The sequence below is a fragment of the Caretta caretta genome, chromosome 1, assembly GCF_965140235.1.
Source record: "Caretta caretta isolate rCarCar2 chromosome 1, rCarCar1.hap1, whole genome shotgun sequence".
Taxonomy (NCBI): domain Eukaryota; kingdom Metazoa; phylum Chordata; order Testudines; family Cheloniidae; genus Caretta; species Caretta caretta.
In genome coordinates, this window is record NC_134206.1 from 260,255,010 (window position 1) to 260,275,664 (window position 20,655).

Consider the following 20,655-nt stretch of genomic DNA (forward strand, 5'->3'; position numbering starts at 1 on the left):
ACCCCTAAGAGCCAGAGGGACCTGCCGGGGGGCGAGGTGGGGAGTCCCAGAGGTGCTTACCTGGGGCAGCTCCCAGGAAGCATCCGGCACGTCCCTCTGGCTCCTAGGGGCGGGGGAGCGTAGCTGGGGGGGAGCAGGGGGAGCAGCTGCGCCCCCCACTGATTACATCAAAAGTGGCGCCTTAGGCACCGACTCCGTGGGTACTCCGGGGCTGGAGCACCCATGGGGAAAATTTGGGGGTGCAAAGCACCCACCGGCAGCTCCCCACCCTGCGCCCGGCCCCAGCTCACCTCACCTCCGCTCCACTGAATGCGCTGCCCCACTCTGCTTCTCCGCCCCCTCCCCCCGCCCCAGCTTCCCACGAATCAGCTGTTTGGCGGGAAGCCTGGGAGGGCTGAGAAGCAGGCGGCGGCTTCGCGCTCAGGCCGAGGGTGGCGAAGGTGAGCTGGGAAGGGGAGCGGTTTCTCTGTGCGGCCCCTCACCCCCGGGTTACCTGCTGCGTCGCGGGCGGCCCTCCTCGCGCCCCCCTGCCCCAGCTCACCTCCGCCTCCCTGGGCCTCAGCGGGAAGCCGCGGCCTGCTTCTCAGCCTGCCCCGGCTTCCCGTGCAAACAGCTGATTCGCAGGAAGCCTGGGGGGTCAGAGAGGGTCAGGAGCTGTAGAAGTCTCACTCTAGCCCTAGAGTGGGAAGGGCTAGCTGCCCAGGAGCATGCTTAAATTACATCCCTCTTTACATCCCCTGAAGTAGAGCAGTGCTGGGGAAGGGTAGAGGGAACTGGGGAGCTCCAGCCTGATAAAACCCCAGGCTGCAGGCCTTGGTGAAGGCATACAAAGGTACTGGGGCTGCAGAGGGGCAGCCCAGAGATAGGCAAAGGCAGCGGGTCCTAACCTCTTGCCAATGATGAGTGGCCATTACACTGCAGTCTGCCCCAGTGAGCAGGGGCTAGATGATGACTGGCAGTAGCCACGGAGGCAAGGTGGGTTTAGAGGGTTGGGGGTTCCCTGGGAGGGGAGACCCAGAGTGTGGGGACACTGCCAGGGGGCAGCACCCCAAGGTAAAGGGCACTGGGGTCTGGGAGGGACACGGGGCCAGCAGCAGGCGAGATACTGGCCTGCAGAGGGTGCTCCATATGCTGGAGGAGAGCTAATTCCCAGACAACCAGCAGGAGGCGCTGTGCTGGTGAGTCATCGCCCCGCTAGAATGATACTGACCTTGTTTGCAAATCCCTTTGAGATCTATGAAAAGAGCTATGTAGTATTATTATCTATTTTGAGACACAAGCCTTGGTTCATTCCCCTCTGCACCTCTCTGAGCCATTATCAGTGCTGCTGTGGTGACCTCTGGGAACACCACAGCCTCACTCTGTGGTCCACCATTTTAAGTAAGTTCTGCAGCTGCCAATGAGAAGGGCCCGGGCTAGGCTCCAACACACCACTTCACTGTGTGTGTGTGTTACAGGTCTGTAACAATTGATGTACAAAGCCTTTTAAGTTGTGAAATGTCCAGGGCCTTGCCATGCTCACTTGGTCATGGGGAGATTACAGCAGTCAAGGGAGCGGTAGAATGTGGTCATGGGTTGTGTGAAATTAAGTGATGAACAGCTGTCTGGTTGGGGTTTGGTGTTTTTAGTTTTTTCTCATATTTTCCTCATTTTCCTTCCATCTTTCCCTTGTTCTCTTCCCCCCCACACCCTTTCACACAGAGACATGGACATATTTTCAGACAGATATAAACAGACACAGAACTCAGAAGTCATTTCTATACTAAGAGCTAGTGTCCTTGAAGCCGGATTGTGACCCCTTACCAACCCTGGAGAACACTTACAGAACTAGTTCCATTGATGTAAATGAGCCCACTCATGTGAGTAATTGATCACCAGTGTGAGTTAAGAGGACCACAATCTGGCTCTGAGGTCCTGAATCAGGAAAGCATCCCTACTCAGGGCAGCATGTAAGCATGTGCCTAACTCAGCGGTTCTTAAACTCTGGGTTAAGACCCCAAAGTGGGTCGGGTACCCCATTTTAATGGGGTTTCCAGGGCCAGCATTAGACTTGCTGGGATCTGGGGCTGAAGCCAAAGCCCAAGGGACTCAGCCTGGGGCGGCAGGGCTCGGGCTCCACCCCAGCCCTGTCATGGTGCAATGAAGTTTGAGAACCTCTGCTTTTAAGTATGTTTTTAAGGCCCATTTCTAAAGAGGGATAGATTTAAGCATGTAATTAAGTGCTTTTCTGAACTGGGGCCTAGGTGAGGAAACTGTTGCGGGAAGGGTGATTGGGTGTAATTAGTTGCATCCCTTGTCTTTGCAATGATTTCAGTATTGCTAACCCTGAACACTGAAAAATCATCAGATTGGCTGAAAATCCACGAGTTTTAAAAAATAATACATTTGGCAGTCTTTTTATTTGCCTTATAGGTTTTGAGCCTTTGGGGTGCACGCAGGTCAAAATGTCAAGCTTTTTTCCACAACCACGAGGGCTAGAAACAAATGAAAGATGACGATGATGATGATTGATCTGTATTCTTGTGTAATCACAATCTACCAGGAGCTGAGGCTTTAAGTAAAACATCAGCTGTCATAAGACTCATGATAAAATCGTGAGAGCTGGCAACACTGGTTTTATGTGTCCATGCAGCAACTCCACCAGAGCTATTTTTTGGCACATCCCTATACAGCACTCCTTACAAACTTGAACCAGTAAATCCTGGGACTTTTGAATTGCCCATCGTGCCCAGCACAATTGCTGGGAGCTCATTTCTACTTTCTGGGATGGCGTTTGGAGGCCTGACTACGCCAGTGCAGCATCAGTGCTGTGGTTTCCTCTCCTCACTGGAGAGAAAACATTGTACACTACACTAGTTCAATTAGTCCTGAAGTAAAAGCTTATCCAAGTTTCTGCACCCAAACATTATAATCAGTTCTAGGACAGGTGTTATATATGGATGCCAGGCATTGAACAAGTGCTGTAATGTCAAAAGCGTTCTGAGTAATGGTTTCGTGCAGCACTTACTCATTTAGGAGTAGCTGGAGCTATGCATCACTTGCCCCATAACCTCAGCCATGCGGAACGCAATGCCATCCACAGCCTCAGAAACAACTCTGACATCATAATCAAAAAGGCTGACAAAGGAGGTGCTGTTGTCATCATGAATAGGTCGGAATATGAACAAGAGGCTGCTCGGCAGCTCTCCAACACGAGTTTCTACAAGCCATTACCCTATGATCCCACTGAGAGTTACCAAAAGCAACTACAGCATTTGCTCAAGAAACTTCCTGAAAAAGCACAAGATCAAATCCGCACAGACACACCCCTGGAACCCCGACCTGGGATATTCTATCTACTACCCAAGATCCATAAACCTGGAAATCCTGGGCGCCCCATCATCTCAGGCATTGGCACCCTGACAGCAGGATTGTCTGGCTATGTAGACTCCCTCCTCAGGCCCTACGCTACCAGCACTCCCAGCTACCTTCGAGACACCACTGACTTCCTGAGGAAACTTCAATCCATCGGTGATCTTCCTGATAACACCATCCTGGCTACTATGGATGTAGAAGCCCTCTACACCAACATTCCACACAAAGATGGACTACAAGCCGTCAAGAACACTATCCCCGATAATGTCACGGCTAACCTGGTGGCTGAACTTTGTGACTTTGTCCTTACCCATAACTATTTCACATTTGGGGACAATGTATACCTTCAGATCAGCGGCACTGCTATGGGTACCCGCATGGCCCCACAGTATGCCAACATTTTTATGGCTGATTTAGAACAACGCTTCCTCAGCTCTCGTCCCCTAAAGCCCCTACTCTACTTGCGCTATATTGATGACATCTTCATCATCTGGACCCATGGAAAAGAAGCCCTTGAGGAATTCCACCACGACTTCAACAATTTCCATCCCACCACCAACCTCAGCCTGGTCCAGTCCACACAAGAGATCCACTTCCTGGACACTACAGTGCTAATAAACAATGGCCACATAAACACCACCCTATACCGGAAACCTACTGACCGCTATTCCTACCTGCATGCCTCCAGCTTTCACCCTGACCACACCACACGATCCATCGTCTACAGCCAAGCTCTGCGATACAACCGCATTTGCTCCAACCCCTCAGACAGAGACAAACACCTACAAGATCTCTGTCAAGCTTTCTTACAACTACAATACCCACCCGCAGAAGTAAAGAAACAGATTGATAGAGCCAGAAGAGTTCCCAGAAGTTACCTACTACAGGACAGGCCTAACAAAGAAAATAACAGAACGCCACTAGCGGTCACCTTCAGCCCCCAACTAAAACCCCTCCAACGCATTATTAAGGATCTACAACCTATCCTAAAGGATGACCCAACACTCTCACAAGTCTTGGGAGACAGGCCAGTCCTTGCCTACAGACAGCCCCGCAACCTGAAGCAAATACTCACCAACAACCACATACCACACAACAGAACCACTAACCCAGGAACTTATCCTTGCAACAAAGCCCGTTGCCAATTGTGCCCACATATCTATTCAGGGGACACCATCACAGGGCCTAATAACATCAGCCACACTATCAGAGGCTCGTTCACCTGCACATCCACCAATGTGATATATGCCATCATGTGCCAGCAATGCCCCTCTGCCATGTACATCGGTCAAACTGGACAGTCTCTACGTAAAAGAATAAATGGACACAAATCAGATGTCAAGAATTATAACATTCATAAACCAGTCGGAGAACACTTCAATCTCTCTGGTCACGCAATCACAGACATGAAGGTCGCTATCTTAAAACAAAAAAACTTCAAATCCAGACTCCAGCGAGAAACTGCTGAATTGGAATTCATTTGCAAATTGGATACTATTAATTTAGGCTTAAATAGAGACTGGGAGTGGCTAAGTCATTATGCAAGGTAGCCTGTTTCTTCTTGTTTTTTCCTACCCCCCCCCCAGATGTTCTGGTTTAACTTGGATTTAAACTTGGAGAGTGGTCAGTTTAGATGAGCTATTACCAGCAGGAGAGTGAGTTTGTGTGTGTATGGGGGTGGGGGGGATGTGAGAAAACCTTGATCTATGCAGGAAATAGCCCGACTTGATTATGCAAAGAGTTGTCACTTTGGATGGGCTAGCACCAGCAGGAGAGTGAATTTGTGTGGGGGGTGGAGGGTGAGAAAACCTGGATTTGTGCTGGAAATGGCCCACCTGTTGATCACTTTAGATAAGCTATTACCAGCAGGACAGTGGGGTGGGAGGAGGTATTGTTTCATATTCTCTGTGTGTATATAAAGTCTGCTGCAGTTTCCACGGTAAACATCTGATGAAGTGAGCTGTAGCTCACGAAAGCTCATGCTCAAATAAATTGGTTAGTCTCTAAGGTGCCACAAGTACTCCTTTCCTTTTGCGAATACAGACTAACACGGCTGTTCCTCTGAAACCTGTTTGCTTGTTGTCACTCTTCCAGATGATTTTGTACCGGTCTGTTTGAACTGCTGTAGCAGTGGCGTGTGTGTAGAGGACAGAGAGGGAACATGTCCCATCCTGGGCTTATGGAGTGGGAACACAGCCTCCCCTTCTTCCACAAGTGGGGGTACAATCTGTATGGATCTGACCTGAATTCTGAATGCCCGATTCTTCATTGCCTTGCACACAATTCCCATCAACCCAAGCTACTTGAAGTCTCTCAAATTGTAAGACTAGCCTGGAGAAGTCTCATGAGAAAATGCCTGTTCTTACAGGAAGTCCAATCCCCATTTCTAGACCAAAGCACTTTGCATCAGCATCATCTCTTAGATTTCACTAGCACTTTCCACTCTGCTAATCCCAATGTGCTGTAGAGAATGCAGGTAGGGGCCATTCACCTACCACTGAAGTAAAGCTTCCTATAGGAGGAGTGTAGCAATTGTCCTACACCTTTAATGAACAGTGCCCGAATAAGAGATGAACTTTGGAACACTGGAATCCAGGCCCTTTATTTGGAGGTAGCCTCTGGATTAGGGACTATATAGAACATTGAGCTCTTTGGATCTGCCACCTAGGGAGTGGAAAAAGGAGCTCCCACTTGGGTCTGTATACCTCTGTGTTGAATATATTGGTTGTGCTTGGCTCCCTCAACCAGAGCAGTGGTTTTCAAACTGCAGATTGCAACTCAGTACTGGGTCGCAGCAGCTCTGGTCAGCACCACCGTCCAGGCCATTAAAAGTCCCATTAGCAGTGCTGCCCAGCTAAGGCTGGCTAGTCCCTACCTGTTCTGACACTGCGCTGCACCCCGGATGTGGCCAGCAGCTGGTCCAGCTCCTAGGCAGGGGGTCATGGGGCTCTGTGTGCTGCCCGAGCACCGGTTCCACACTCCCATTGGCTGGTTCCTGGTCAATGGGAGCTGGGGGGTGGGGCAGTGCCTACAGGCGAGAGCCATGCAGAGCCACTTGCGTGCCTCCACCTAGGAGCTGGACCTGGCTGCTTGAGGAGCACAGCAGGGTCCACAGTGCCAGGACAGGCAGGAAGCCTGCTTTAGCACCCCCATTGGGCTGCTGACTGGGAGCCGCCTGAGGTAAGCCCGCACCCCCAACCTCCTGCCCCAGCCCTGAGTCCACCCCAAATCCGGAGCCCCTTCCTGCATCCTAAACCCCTCATCCCTGGCCCCATCCCTAGCCCTGAACCCCTCTCAAACCCCTCATCCCCAGCTCCGCTGGGTCACGGGCATCAACAATTTTGTTCAACTGGGTTGCTAGAAAAAAGTTGGAAAACCACTGTACCTGAGAGCAGGTAAAGGGAACTGAGTATTAATTAGTGAGCTCAGCTCAATGAGCTGGTGGAGTTTCAGAGCTGTCAGGCCTTTTCCTGTACATGTGGTTAGACTGTAAGAAGAGGCCAGGGCCGTTAAAACTGTGATGTTCCTGTACTACATTTAGTCAGAAACCACAACAGGCAACACGAGAGTATTTTAGGAAGGAAAGGGAAGAATAACTTCTCTAAAGTGCCAGGGAGATTGTGGGGTAGCATGGTGCAATTGTACACAAGTAGTTGCAAGAGAATTTTGAATGCTGCTTCTCCAAGACTCTGAATTACTCTTTTAGTTAGTGAAGCAATTGTTCCACATTGTTTTACTAACTAAAACAGAGCGGGGGGCTCAGGGAATAGAGAAATGGGGGGTGATTTGCCAGTTCATAGGGACATTCCAACAGTTCTCTGTAGAACAGCCCAGATTGAGGCAGCTGTTTGTACCCACATGTGTGTTAACTGCACTGTAGCATGGGGCAGTGCTATGACACATAGGTGCCAGAATGTGCAACCCCTCCCTTACCCAGTGGAAGGGGAAACACTTTGGCCTTCTGAACCCTTATGTGAGAAGAGCTGTAGATGTCTAGACGATGACTAAGGGGGGAATATGTCAACTGTTTAGGAGTCTATGAAGAATGTAAACACCAGAGAGGAAGAGGAATTGTTTTGAGTTGCTCAAAGGAGTAGAACCTGGAATAATGGGATGAAAGTGAGCAATGGGGAAGTCTGGCTGGGCATCAGAAAACATTGCTAAAGGTGAGATATATTAGAATGAGAAGTCCCCAGCACTTGAGTCATTGAAAACTAGACTGGACAAAGTACAGAGGAATACACAGGAGGGAAAAACCCAGCCCTGGCTGGCGGCTGGGGTGGACTAGAAAAGCAAATGTGAATGTTCAGTCTCTAGTTGCTGCTTTTATAATCTCAGTTGAAGTGCAGGAGCTGGGATTCTCTGTCTGACCTCTGATCACTTTTTGCCTTTTTAGTTTTGCATACAGAAGAAACTTAACACTTTGTTGACAGTTTGGGTGTTTGTTTGTTTTTGTATTTTTTTACAACTTTAAATACAGTACTGAGTATAAATTAATCTTACATTAAAATAAAAAAAAGCAAAAAAAAAAAAAAAAAACCTCACCAACTTTACAAACCACAGGAAGGAGATTTTGGAGCAGGAAAGCAAAGTGTCTTAAGACTTGAGAAGTCATGGGGTGGGGTAGGGGGAATGGAGCAGAGTGCAAGAGGCAGAGAAAGATGTTGGCAGCAAGCGAGGAGCTCTGGGCTTGAGGTGAGGGGAGATCTAAGCCCCTGTCTGATGAACCGCACTTCCCATCCTGCTGCATCATCACCTTTCTCCTGCTGCTAGTCTCCCCATGGAACTTCTGCCTGCACTGAGACCTGAATTTGGTGGATGGGACCTTTACCACCAGGGCACAAATACGAGGGTGGAATTACCTCCAGCCTACTCCTTGTTTCCTCTGTCCCAATGTGTATGCTGTACTGAGTGACCATGAGAGGGGTTATTCCCTGTGGAGAGGGTACTGCATATTTTCCCCTTCTTCTGCCTCATTCTCCCATGGGAGAATGATCACAGTAAAGGAAATGGAATAAGGAGAGGCAGCTGGGAAAGTTATAGCTCTAACTTGCATTGTAAGCTCTTTGGGGCAGGGACAGTTTTTGTTGTTGTTGTGTGTTTATGTTGTTTTGTTGTTGTTGTGTTCTGTGTGCACAGCACAGTGGTCCATGACTGGGTCGTCTCCTGCAATACATATGATAAATAACAATGTCCTAATAATTGTGTGTGTACAGGTGGTCCCTATCTGAAGAATCATTCTGTCCTCTCCCACCTAGACTTCTACAGCTCTCGAAGATGTCCGTGAAGGTCAGGACACCAGTCATCAATGCTCTTTCACCACAGGGGATTGTTTCTGTTTTTAATCACTGTTGTGAAGTAGAGGTTCACTTTCTCCCCTTACCCTCACCCCAAACCCCTTCAACTGCCCAAGAAATTCCTTGGATCTATAGTGCTTTTGAAACTGAAAAGAGCTTTAATGTAAGTTAAGGAAATCCTCGTGTGTGTGTTTGAGAGAGAAAAATGGGGGAGGAAAATGGGAGAACCAGGGACGTAGAGACGGGGCGAGCAACTGAGAGTGTGATATGAGAAGCTGTAGCTCACGAAAGCTCATGCTCAAATAAATTGGTTAGTCTCTAAGGTGCCACAAGTACTCCTATCCATGAAAGGGTTATTCTGCTCTCAGATATTTCTGCATAATATTATCCTGCCCTCAGGATCACTGGTCAGCCAGTTACAGTTTGTTCTGATGAAGTAATGTTTCTAAGCCTGAATTTCGTTGGTTGATTGTGTTGTCATTCTGTATCCTGCAGGGGAGTTGTGAGCAGGGGGAAAGAGAGTGAGGGACATTGCTCTGTGCACCCCATTTTGCACCCTACACACCCTGGGTAAAGCCGTGGAAAGTTTGCTTTTCTTCTAGCCCACCTGAGCTGATGCACAAACATGCCTGCAGATTCCTCCCACCGTGGAACAAATCCATTTTAAAACCAGATATATATATATATATATATATATATATATATATATATATATATATATATATACACACACATACAAGTGAATTAAACAATAACCCAAGTCCCCAGACTGGAAAGTCGAACCTCTACAGCCATGTGCAAAGACAGCATCCTTTGTCAGGGGGCCAGGAGAGGGGAGAATGATTCTGCCAGCTGTCCACTCCTTCCCACTGCCCCAAGAGTCTTCCAGTCTGCACCAGGGGTGGATGGGATAAATGCATTTTGCTTTCATTTTTTCTGTTCCCCGAGATGTTGTACATTTTAGTGGTTTTTAAAATAATATATATACACACACACACACACAAAATCTGTCCAGACGGGACAATAAAAGTCCTTAGTGCATTTTCCATCATTGGTTTCCTCTCTTAATCTGAGGTCTGACTGTTTTAAAACATGTCCATCACAATCATTGATCTCAGCCAGGGTCCCTCACCCTCACCAAGAAGAAGAGGGGAAAGGAAGAAAATTGCTCCCATTCCCCCCCCCCATTTTTCCCCCTCAAAGGAAAATTGACCCATTTTTCTTTTTCCCATTTGCTGTTCTATCCTCTGCAGTAGGAAAGGCATCATCCTGTTCCAGTTGTGATTTTTTCTTTTTTTTTCCTAATGTTTTTTCTTTTTTTGGAAAACTTTAAAATGTTTTTAGTAAATGAAGAGAGGGAAATCTAGGGAGAAGGTCCGGTCATGGAAAGGGAAGCACCATTTGCCGTCCGACTCGGGCACCGAGACAGACCGACAGAGAGGAAGAGTTATCACTCTGAGGACCCCATGGGGGCAATACAGCAAATACAGTAAAACCTGCCAAGAGCGACCACTCATGGGAGTTAGCAAAAGTGGTCACTTGTAAGAGGTGGTCTCTCTTCAAAGGTTTGCACACCAGACAGTGGTTGTGTTCTGTGGCCTCTGCAAGTAGTTGCTCGTGACAGGTGGTTTCTCTTCAGAGCTGATCTCTAAGACAGGTTTTACTGTATATTAAATAAACCTAAAAGTGAAACAAACACAGACACTGAATTAGAATAAGAACCCATCTCACTCTACTATTCTCCTTCCTTCTTTGATTCTTCTATGATAATGTTTGCTTTAAAGTACCACTTTAATAGCACTAAGAAAAGGAGTACTTGTGGCACCTTAGAGACTAATAAATTTATTTGAGCTCACAAAAGCTTATGGTCAAATAAATTTGTTAGTCTGTAAAGTGCCACAAGTACTCCTTTTCTTTTTGCGAATACAGACTAACACGGCTGCTACTCTGAAACCTGTCATTAATAGCACTGGAGACCAAGCCACTGAATTCTTCTGGTTATCTCCAGGACAGACCCAGCTAAGCTTGGCACAGGAGCAAAAATAGCAGCACATCACCCTTGCATTTGGATTCTTGGGCAGGCCAGGGACCTAGAGGTGTATTTTTTTGATTAAAATGGCAGAAGAACCCAGAGCAGCCCTAGTGCTAAAGGTGGGGTTAGAAGACTCCTGGCTCCAAGTTTCTGTGCTCAGACCAGTTCTTTCACTGTCTCAAAAGGCCTAGCCTATTGAGAACCCAAGGCCTGATTCTCCTTTAACTCACACTAGCTTTACACCAGTGAAATTCCATTGGAGTCCATGGAGTTACTCCTGATTTACATCTCTGTAAGTGAGAGAGTCAGGCCCCTAGAATTGAAAGGCTCCAGATTTAATTCCAAGACTCCAGTTCTCCTGTTGCTTTTTTTTAACCTTTGTTATGCTCTCAGACTTCCTGTTAGGGCAGCGAGACTCATCAAAGTGCTGCTCCTTTTCTGTCCTTCCACCATTTTAACCAAAAAACTAAAAAAAGCAATCCTGCAACAGAGACTACAAAATGGACATTAATTCTCCATTTCCAGTGGAAACTCAATCCATGAAGGAAGATCAGAGCGAGCTCCACATAATAGACAAATAATATGGTCTCCAGTGGTTTTTTGATATAGAGAGGATGGGCTTGCTCAGCTTTAAGGGAGGTGGTAGAGTGGGACTCAGTGGTAAAGTGGAATTAATGCATAAACCTTTCACCTCTGCAAGAATGAGTTCAAATGTGATGAATCATAAGTGGGATGAATTTGGTGAGTACCAGGCTAGTCCTGTTACTTCATTAGATCACACAATTTGGCACTATTGGGCATCTTGGCCCTACACTGGAATAACAAGAGCTGCAGAACTGAGATACCTGGGCAGGCCCAGGGCTGAAGTCACAGCAGGTGCTGTGGGTAGCAATTGAGGTGTGTAGGCAGTGCTTGTGTGTGGGAAGGGTATTCCCCATGACTAGAAGAGCAGACTGGCTCACTTCCCAAAGTGCCCCCCCTCCTGTGGCAGTTGTTATTACCTGCCTTGCACTCTCTCCCTGGCCAGCACCTCTATGCTGTGAGGATTTCTTTCAGCACTTTCTTATCATGGACATGCTTGAACTTCCGATGTTTTCTCTTTCGTGCTGGCAGCCGGCGCGCTCGTTGTCTCACTGAAACAGGGGCTGCAGTGATCGATGGTGACTCACCTGCCAAAACAGAGATGGGAGTCTATCATGCCATGAACAGCAGCGGAGATAGCTGGAAATACCACTCCCTCCCCACCATCTCTACAGCAAGAGAGCCGAAGACCCCCTTCTTCCTTCCCCTCCATTCTTCCTCACGTCATCTATTCTCCTCATTTCTCCACTCTCCTTTTCCTCTCTGCTCTTTCCCTCTTTCCCATTCCATGCTTTCCTCTGTCTTTCTTTCCCCCTTCCCCGCCTCCATTTCCCCCCGTTTTTGCCCCTCTCACAAGCAACACTCTGGGCAGAATCTTCAGTCACTGGAAATCAGCAAAGCTCCATGGACTTCACCAGCGCTGTGCTGATTCACAGCAGCTGAGGCTCTGGCCCTCTGTCTCATCTTGCAGCATTTCCCTCTCTTCCCCTAATACCAGCAGCCTTACCTCTGTGTTCACGTGAATCTGGCCGACCACGACCGGAGGGCCGAGATGACAGTGCCTCACATCGACACTCCAGGTGATCCTCCAAGGGCACAATGGCTTTTTTGAAGTTTGGCTTCTTCTGGATAAATTCTATCTTGTTTACCTATTGGGTGAGAATAAAAACAAACCCATCTAAAATATAAATACAGCTACAGCTACCACTACATCAATATGATTACTACCTTTATTTCTCTATTGCCCTTCTTCCCAAAGGGTCCAAAAGCACTTTAAAATCCACGGATCAAATCCAGGCCTGGTACAGTTTGGTGCAGCTTTCACTGATTTCAGTAGAGTAGCACATAGCCAGGCAGGTCTGACTTTGGCTTTGTACACAGAGAATCACTTCACCCACTCCTGACTTACAGCTGCTTCTTGCATGAAACATGAACAGTGCCCAGAAACATTACACAACTGGGAAAAGAAATACAGAACAATGCTGGGTCTGATAGATTTGACAGCGGAAGTTTTGGGGTAGGCAGAATGTAATTAACTGAATTGAGATACTGGAGTTAAAACCGTTACTGTTGCAAAAAACAGCATGGCAGAGAGGAGAAATTCAGACCTGATGTAAACAAGCGCAACTCTACTAACTTCAGCGAAGCCACGTCTGAATTTGTCTCATGATTTTTAATGACTAACATGGCAAGGGGCTCACGTCTCATGTTAAGGGCAGCACGTCTGGCAACACAGTCCTCCCGGGAACCATTCTGCAGTCCTTGCATCACTGATTCAAGGCACATGTACAATGCAGCTGAAGGGTGTAATTTCCAGCTCAAGCAGATGTACACATGCTAGCTCTGATCGAGCTAGTGCGCTAAAAAGAGCCAGAGTACGTACCGAGGATCGTGGATGGGATGGTACTTGAGCAGCTAGCCCGAGCTGCTGCGGCCACACTATTATTTTTAGAGCACTAGTTCAGTCAGAGCTAGGGGCTGTACATCTTCCTGCAGTGGGACTTACACTTCCCAGCGGGGGCAGTGTAGCTGTACCCTCAGTGGGAAGAGCACCTCTTACTAGATCTCCGGCAGCACATCCTACAGTCCCTACATTTGCGCTGGTGGTTTCCCATTCAAATACTGACCAGGCCTGACCTAGTTTAGCTTATCTAACAAAACCACATTCCCTGAGGAGGTCTGCGGGCTATAAATACTATCACTGCTTTGAGTCTGGAACTGAAATCCTCCCAAACCACTGGCCCTGGCAACATCACTCAACCAGTGATCAAACCTACTGGCTGTTTATCTTTCCTTGAAAGCCCACACGCTTCAGACCACACGCTGCTCACTAGACAAACATTTCCAACCACACAATACAGAGACTTCTGTCCTCAGAGAAGCCATTTCCGGGTCACTTTTCCTGGCTGACTTTTGCCCTCTCCTTTGCTTTTTCCACAAAAACAACTCCCATTTCTCCCCCTCTCTCTTATTTCTCCCTCATTCAGAGTGGCTTTTCTGAGAAAAGAATTTCCTGATAAAGCAGACACACACACCAGCCTGCCCAGGGCCTGAGGGAATCTCTCACAGGTCAGGCAGAAGATTTGTGCGGCAGGATTATATTTTGAAATGAGCTGTCTGGGAGGAAGTGTGGAAACCACTATTAACTGAAGAGCTAGCATGATCAGAGCAAGAGGTCAGCTATCAGGTGTCTGTTTACAGCCGGGCTAGGCAGGAAGATCACAGAGGGGAAAGGAGAGGAGGAGGAGATGCTGTATCAGTTCGTGTGTTTGGGCTGAGGTGCATCGTCAGAGCGGTGATGGAGAGGCCAGCACTGTTGGCCCCTCACTTGTATGACTACAGTTGGTTTGTGTTTTTAGTGGAGGGGCCATGAGAGAAGGAAGCAAGGGGGAGGGAGAGGAGAGAGGATTCTTGTGTACCTGGACATGCCGCACGTGGACCATTGTGGGGCGACACTGCATGTTGCGGTTGTTGCAGCACCCGGAGCACCGCTGCACCTCCACACACGGCGGCCACACCACGAAGTTGGCATTGGTGGAATCTACCATGCTCCGGGAGATTTCAAAGACCTCTGTCCGTGTCTTGCACTCTGCGAGTACTGCTGGCTCAGCATCTACCACTGCATATAGAGGGACCGAAGAGAAAAATGGTGAAATAGGTCTTCACAGGCTACTCCCAGAAACCTGATGCAACCCCACTAGGTTATCGGACAAAGGCTCACACTTTCCTGGAGCGACAGATATATATTCTTTCTCCATCCTGCACCCATTCAATGCCCCTCACTGTCTCCTTCAAAGGGCCAAGCATCCTGATGGTACATAATAAATAATAACTACAGCTCACATCTCGGGCCGGAAAGGACAGGGGCTAGTCAGTGCTGCTGTGTAACGAGACAGAGTGATTTGCTGCAGAATGATGTCTCCTGCTTCCAAACACCAGCTCCTCTACTGCAGGTGCTGAACGCTTGGCCTCTGCAGCGCTTTCAGGCCCTGCTGGCCCCAGCTGGAGCCAGAGGATGGGACTGGGAATCAAAAAGTGCAAATAACAATTGCTAGGGCACCAGGCCTGGTCCATTATCATTCCACTCTGTTGAATTATTTCAGCTAATTTCAATACTTAACAATTAATAGCAGTCTCTACGTTTGCTTAGGGCAGTAGCACACTCAGCAGAAACAGAGTTAGTCACTGACTGACACAAGACGTGACTACAATAGCATATCTAGTGCTTGTTTTCCAGTACTGGTACAAGCTATGAAGTGAATGCTAATGCAGACAGGGCTCAGGCATTTCCAACACCAAGTCCGAAGGCCCAGCCAGAGGAGGGCATTGGGACACAGTGCTGGAAATGCCTGCACCCTGCTGTCTGCACTACCCCGGCACTGGGGCAGTTACAGCAATGCTGAAAGAAGGAGACTACATTTGGTAGCATAGAGGCAGACATAGGCTCCGTAACACAAACACACGTACGTGGCTAAATGCACATATGCACAGTGAACACACTTAAACACGCACAGGCACATTCATACACTCCTGGTGGACACAGATGCAGACTGTATATACCCATGTACTGTATCTGTATACCTAATCTCCCACTTACACTGAAACTCCTGCACAGAAGTTAGGTCTGAGTCTGTCACTCACCTAGACTTCGTCTCACTCGAGGCAAGTTTTGACCAGGATGGGCTCGGGTTGAGTTCAGGTCCAAACTGGAGCCATCCTCTTCTGCAAGAGAAGGACATAGCCAAAGAAGACAATGTAGAGGTTAAAAAAGTGAGGCAATGGTGTGGGCATCAAGTGACAGAGGAGGCAGCATTTGGGTGATTCATCAGTCTAGTTAATGCACTAGCATGTCCTGTCCAGAGTTTTAAGTTCAAGTCCCAGCTCAGGTCACAAGTGCAATGAGTGTGGGGAGTCTCTACATTTGTTCACCTCATCATACTGCTCCATTCACAGTAACTGGCATATCTCGTTAAAGGGAGGCCCAGGACTGGACTTGCAGAAGATACTTTAGGGCAAGAGTGAGATGCACTTTAGCAGAGCTATTTGGAATATAAGTGGCGTAGCGGAGGGAGTTGCAAGTCAAGATTCAGATGAATCAGCTGAGCTGGGCTGGAGGGCAAGGAGCAAGGCTGGATTAGCAGGAGGTGCTGCAGGTGAAACCTGAAGTGCAGTGGTAGAGTTGTGTGTTTGTCCTAGGACTGGAATAACAGAGGGTGCTACGGAGCAGGACTGAGGGGCACTGGCAGAGCTGAGTGGAGGACCCAGAACTGGAATAGCAGGGCTGCGGGAGGTCAGGATGCAGGTGCGTTAGATGAGGTGGCGGTGGGGTACTTGCGTTCTCTCTCCCAACCCACCATGCTCATTTGAGGTAATCAACTTTTTTGGCATGAGAATAGAAAAATGAGTTTAAAATAACTCTTCCCCTCTATTACTGTCAGTTAAAACTCAGGTACTGGGGGTAGTTGGGAAGGAGGGGAGGAGGACTGGTAGCAGTCAGCCCAGTTCCCAGTATCCCCATCCCACTGCTTTCCCATAGGAAGTGCTGAACAGAGAAATTCTCAAAGTCTCCATGGGTTGCTCTAGTAAGTGGCCCCTCCTGAGCCCCAGACAACAGCAGTGTTCAGAGACAACTCCCACCCAGTGGCAGCTCTCTCCTTCGGTGGCCTGGTGTAGCTGCAGTGGGAGGCAAAATGGGCATCAGCCTCCAGGGAGTTATTGTATTAAAGTGAATTCAGGCCCGGGACAAGGCACTGGACTGAAGATCTCTCTTTATCAGGCACAACAGCAGAGCAAGCTTCCCACACCTATCACTCCCCATAATGCACTTCACCCCTGCCCTGGAGAAGGCCACTTCTTAAGGGTGAGAGGAGCATTTGGTCTCTATTCAGTCCACAAGTTAACAAGTCATCATTGGTGGATATTGTGATGTGAACACCTGTCTGCCGGCCTGCTGTGACAACACCAGGCTGATTTCACATAGGCCAGCGAAGAGTAATGACATGCAGTCACTAACTACTTGAGGGCAGATTGGAATCTGTAACTTGGGTATGAAAGCTTTCAGTCCCATATGTGATCCCCTGCGTCATCCAGTCTTTCCTAATCTGGGTTTAGTGTGGAACCAACTTGAAAGGCTTCATAGCCCATTCCCAAACCCCTGGTCTCCCAAGAGAATCCTGTTTCATTTCTTAAGCATATGAGTGGTTAGTCACTGGAACAGAAATGTATCCCTTACATAAACTATAGGACATGACAGACTGCACACATCTTCTCTGTCTCTCCCCCTCCCCCCATCTTGCGTTCTCTGGAATTTTATCAGGCCAGGGTGGGGGTTGCCTTTTGCATAAAGGTTGAGTTGATGAGAAAAAAATAGCAACACTGTTGACTTGAAACAAATCTTCTATTGAAAACCGAGGTCCCCCTTCTCCCCCCCTTCTTCTTGATAGGCCATTGCTGCTGTTGCTGACAGGGGTGGGGACCCAGGCTTGCAAAAGGCAGTGCTTCTAATTTTGGAAGCTGCCCCATTGTGTGGCTCATGGACTCAGAAGAAGAACTGGGGGGGACCTCGTCGCCTCTTTTTAAGGAAAACAATAGCAGCCCACAGCTGGTTCTCTCCCCCCCTCCCAGACCATTTTGAAAGGGAGCGGGAATGCTTTTGAGAACGTGCCAGTGGTCCGACTGGCATAGGAAACAAAAGCAGGAAATTCTGTTCCCCCGTAGATAGTGTCTCGGCAAGGATTACAAAGCTACAAACAGACAAAACACAAGAGAGAAGGCGAGGGGGGTGGAGGGGGACGGGCGGGAGCAGAGGTTAGAATAGAATGGAATTCACTCTGAAGAGACCGTTTATAAATAAATTCCTGATCCAGCCTGGCGACCGTGACACGTGGTCCTATTCCCACATGTGCCAATCCCTCCACACTTTGCTCCCTGGGCTGCTGCTCTGTGACTTCAGTCCTGGCCAGGTGTTCCCAAGCACTGCAAACTCTGAGCTATTACCCACAGAAAATGACAAAGCAATTCCAATCCCACCACCAGTTTAGTCAGCCTGACACAATCCCACATCCTTCTTCCCTTTTCTATCATCTCATAGAAGGACCTACCTGTGAACCAGTCCACACACCTGCCTATGCCCCTCCCTATCTATTCTACTTGGGGACCAGCTCTCTCATCCCTCCTCCCCCTGCACATATGCCCACCTTCTCCTAGATGAGTGCTATCAGTTCACCAGGCCACCTCCCAACCACCCACTAGTCTGTCTTTCTGTCTACCCATGGATCAGTCAATTCATCCACTTGTGCATCTCCTCAAAGCCCACTTCATCCATTCACCTGTGTGCCTTTGCATCAGCTCATAAGCTAGTTCACTCGCTCGCTTGTGCACCTCCTAATCTACTCACCTTCCACTCCAACCACCTCTCTGGGAATCTCCTAGTTCAGAAGCTTGCTTGGGTTTTTCTCAAGCTTCTCATTCCATGAACCAGGCTATTTAAATCTCCCCAGCACCCAGCCCTATTGTAACTGAGTTTTGCAGTATAGCTTGATAGACTGGCACCTAGAGAGTAACATGTTTTGATATTTAGAGTGAGTAAGCCTTGCCAGTGTACCTGATGGAAAAAGAAAGGTACTCCCACCATGAGATGTAAGGAAGGAAGAGGAGTGTTTGGTGTAGAGGAGATTTACCTACGGAGTCTATCTGCAGGGCACGCTGGAGGTCACTCCTGGAGTGCACCGAGCTGTCACTCATTATCTTGTAAATGTCTTCTGGGATGGGGTCCCCCTACCAGACAATAACAAAGTAGGAAACAAATGTTACACAGGTATTGAATGCCAATCCTGCACAAACAACTCTAATTATGGTGAGGAAGGGGAAGGTGGCAGTGGGAGGGAGAGGTAGGGAACCAGCCAAACGGAGAGAGAAAAGCTGCCATGAAAGTGTGGGATGGGAAATCTGAGAGAAGCGAAATGAGAGAATCTCTGCCTCTTACAAAGTGGTCTGCGGAATGAAGTCTGAGAATTGCTGAGCAATAGCATTACACGCTGAGGAGCCCTAAATACTTTGCCAACAGTCAGGGAAGTTTCATTATACAAGGATAGATTGTGTGACCTCACCAGGTGGCTGGCAGTCCTGGTGCATACAGTACTGGAGTTTTCAAAATATCAGAGAAAACCTTCCCAATATTTCCCTCTGTTATGAAACTCATTCATGATCTGTCAGATGTTCTGCAGGTTTTGTTTGTTTTTAAATCCCATTGGCCAATTATGTGCACATTTGGGCACTGTTAAAAAAAAGAAGTGGAAAGGGAGACTGACTCCTCTTTCACAGACCAATTTGCTACTCCTGTTTGATCCAGCAGTAAAGTCACAAACTCTGCACCACGACATCACAGTTATTTCCATGGTGCTGGGCTGTGATGTCATAAACATTGGATTTCAATGTCATAAACCTTGAATGCTGACATTACAAATGCTAGGTTACATGCCAGATTCAGAGCTGGTGTAAGTGAGTGCAATTCCATGGAGCTCAATGAAATCTCAGCCACTTATATCAACTCTGAATTGGTCCCTGGGACTGCCCTGCAGGACTACAGAGTAGAGGCATGGGAAAGCAAGTACTTATTAAAACACATTTCCAAAATAATAGGAAAAGAAACAGAAAAGTATTACTCAACTATTCGGTTAGCTCCACGCTCTCTTTATTCTGGAGTACTCATGTGTGAAAAGTTGGCCTTTCAGCTGCTTGCCTAATTGGGTTGCTGTGCAGTGCGTGGTAGCTGAACCCCGGCGGGCTGCCCCGTTGTAACGGAGAGGAGAATTTGACCCCATGTGTTTATGAAATGTAGGTTGTTTTACTGTTTTATGATTATTAGTGAGATGCCTGTACCCTGGGTTCTGGTGAATGCTCTCTTAGCCAGATTATTCTTTGCTCAACTGCTTTCAGGGTGTAACATTTCATTTCAGTTTAGTGCTGGGGAAAAGTGCCAGACTGATGACTCTAGAGACAATGAATCCTCTGTTTATCCACAGAGCAGGTACCACACAGGCAATGGCAATGCAAGTTTCACCCCACATGCTGTTGCCCCCTTCCCTGTTACCAATGGGCCTCAGGTCTGACCTTTAGGGACCATTTTTAGGGATGAGAAGAGAAGTGCAGTTTCCCAGCCCACTAAATCCTTGGACTCTCTACTGAGGCTGCCAATAAGAGAGCCAGCTAATGCCAGTTTTCATGGTGTTTTTTGTGATGTAGGCATCTTCCCACAAGACACACCGTGGAGAGGCCATAAACTCATGTCATTCAGGGGCCACCAAACAGCTGTCACATGAGGATGACTTCTGATAATTACCAAGCTGCACCTGGGTTGGAACCAGCGTGACCATCTTTTCAAAAGGCAAAAGCAGGACACATGCAGGAGCTCTGCCCCCCCTCTTTGGCCCCATCCCTGTCCATCTTCTTCCCCTGAGCTCCCACCCCCGATCCTCCTCTTCCCCCCTGAGGCCCTGACCCTTGGCCAGGCTAGGTCAGAAGCCGGAACTGGGCAGTGGTAAGAGCTGCCCAGGGAGCCTGGGCCACTGTGGTGATCCCCAGACCCTGCTGCACCTGCTCTCAGTGGGGTACAAGGGTGCCCGAGAGCAGTCTCCAGCCCATGCCCATGTCGCATGCCACCCAGGGCAGGTGGAGGGTCTGGGTCTTCCCCACAGTGGCTGGGGCTCCCTGGGAAGCTCTTACCATGGCCTTACTCCGGGCTTATGGCCTGGCCAGGGGCAAGGCCTCAGGGGGAAGAGGAGGAGCAGGGGGAGGGGCCTTGTGGTGAGGGAGGGCCAAGGCCCATCTCAGCGCCCCCTCCTCCCCCACCCCACCCCACACACACACCAGGAAGAGGCTGGTGCTGCCTCC

At 48.5% G+C, this 20,655-nt stretch overlaps 1 protein-coding gene across 2 annotated transcripts in view; it reads right to left on the reverse strand.

Annotated features, from left to right (window-relative positions):
* Positions 1 to 7,776: 7,776 nt before the first annotated feature.
* The window catches only part of PDGFB (platelet derived growth factor subunit B), a 30,448-nt gene continuing 17,569 nt past the window's right edge, over positions 7,777 to 20,655 (reverse strand). The window contains exons 3-8 of one of the 2 annotated variants that reach the window (XM_075124182.1): positions 18,444 to 18,540; positions 15,406 to 15,486; positions 14,184 to 14,383; positions 12,272 to 12,413; positions 11,689 to 11,852; positions 7,777 to 10,331 (exon numbers count right to left, since the gene is read on the reverse strand). In XM_075124182.1, coding sequence (XP_074980283.1) covers positions 11,716 to 11,852; positions 12,272 to 12,413; positions 14,184 to 14,383; positions 15,406 to 15,486; positions 18,444 to 18,540 — 657 coding nt within the window. In that variant the 3' untranslated portion in view covers positions 7,777 to 10,331; positions 11,689 to 11,715. Of the gene's footprint in view, positions 10,332 to 11,684; positions 11,853 to 12,271; positions 12,414 to 14,183; positions 14,384 to 15,405; positions 15,487 to 18,443; positions 18,541 to 20,655 lie in introns of both variants that reach the window. The other variant, XM_048834372.2, reaches the window with a different exon arrangement.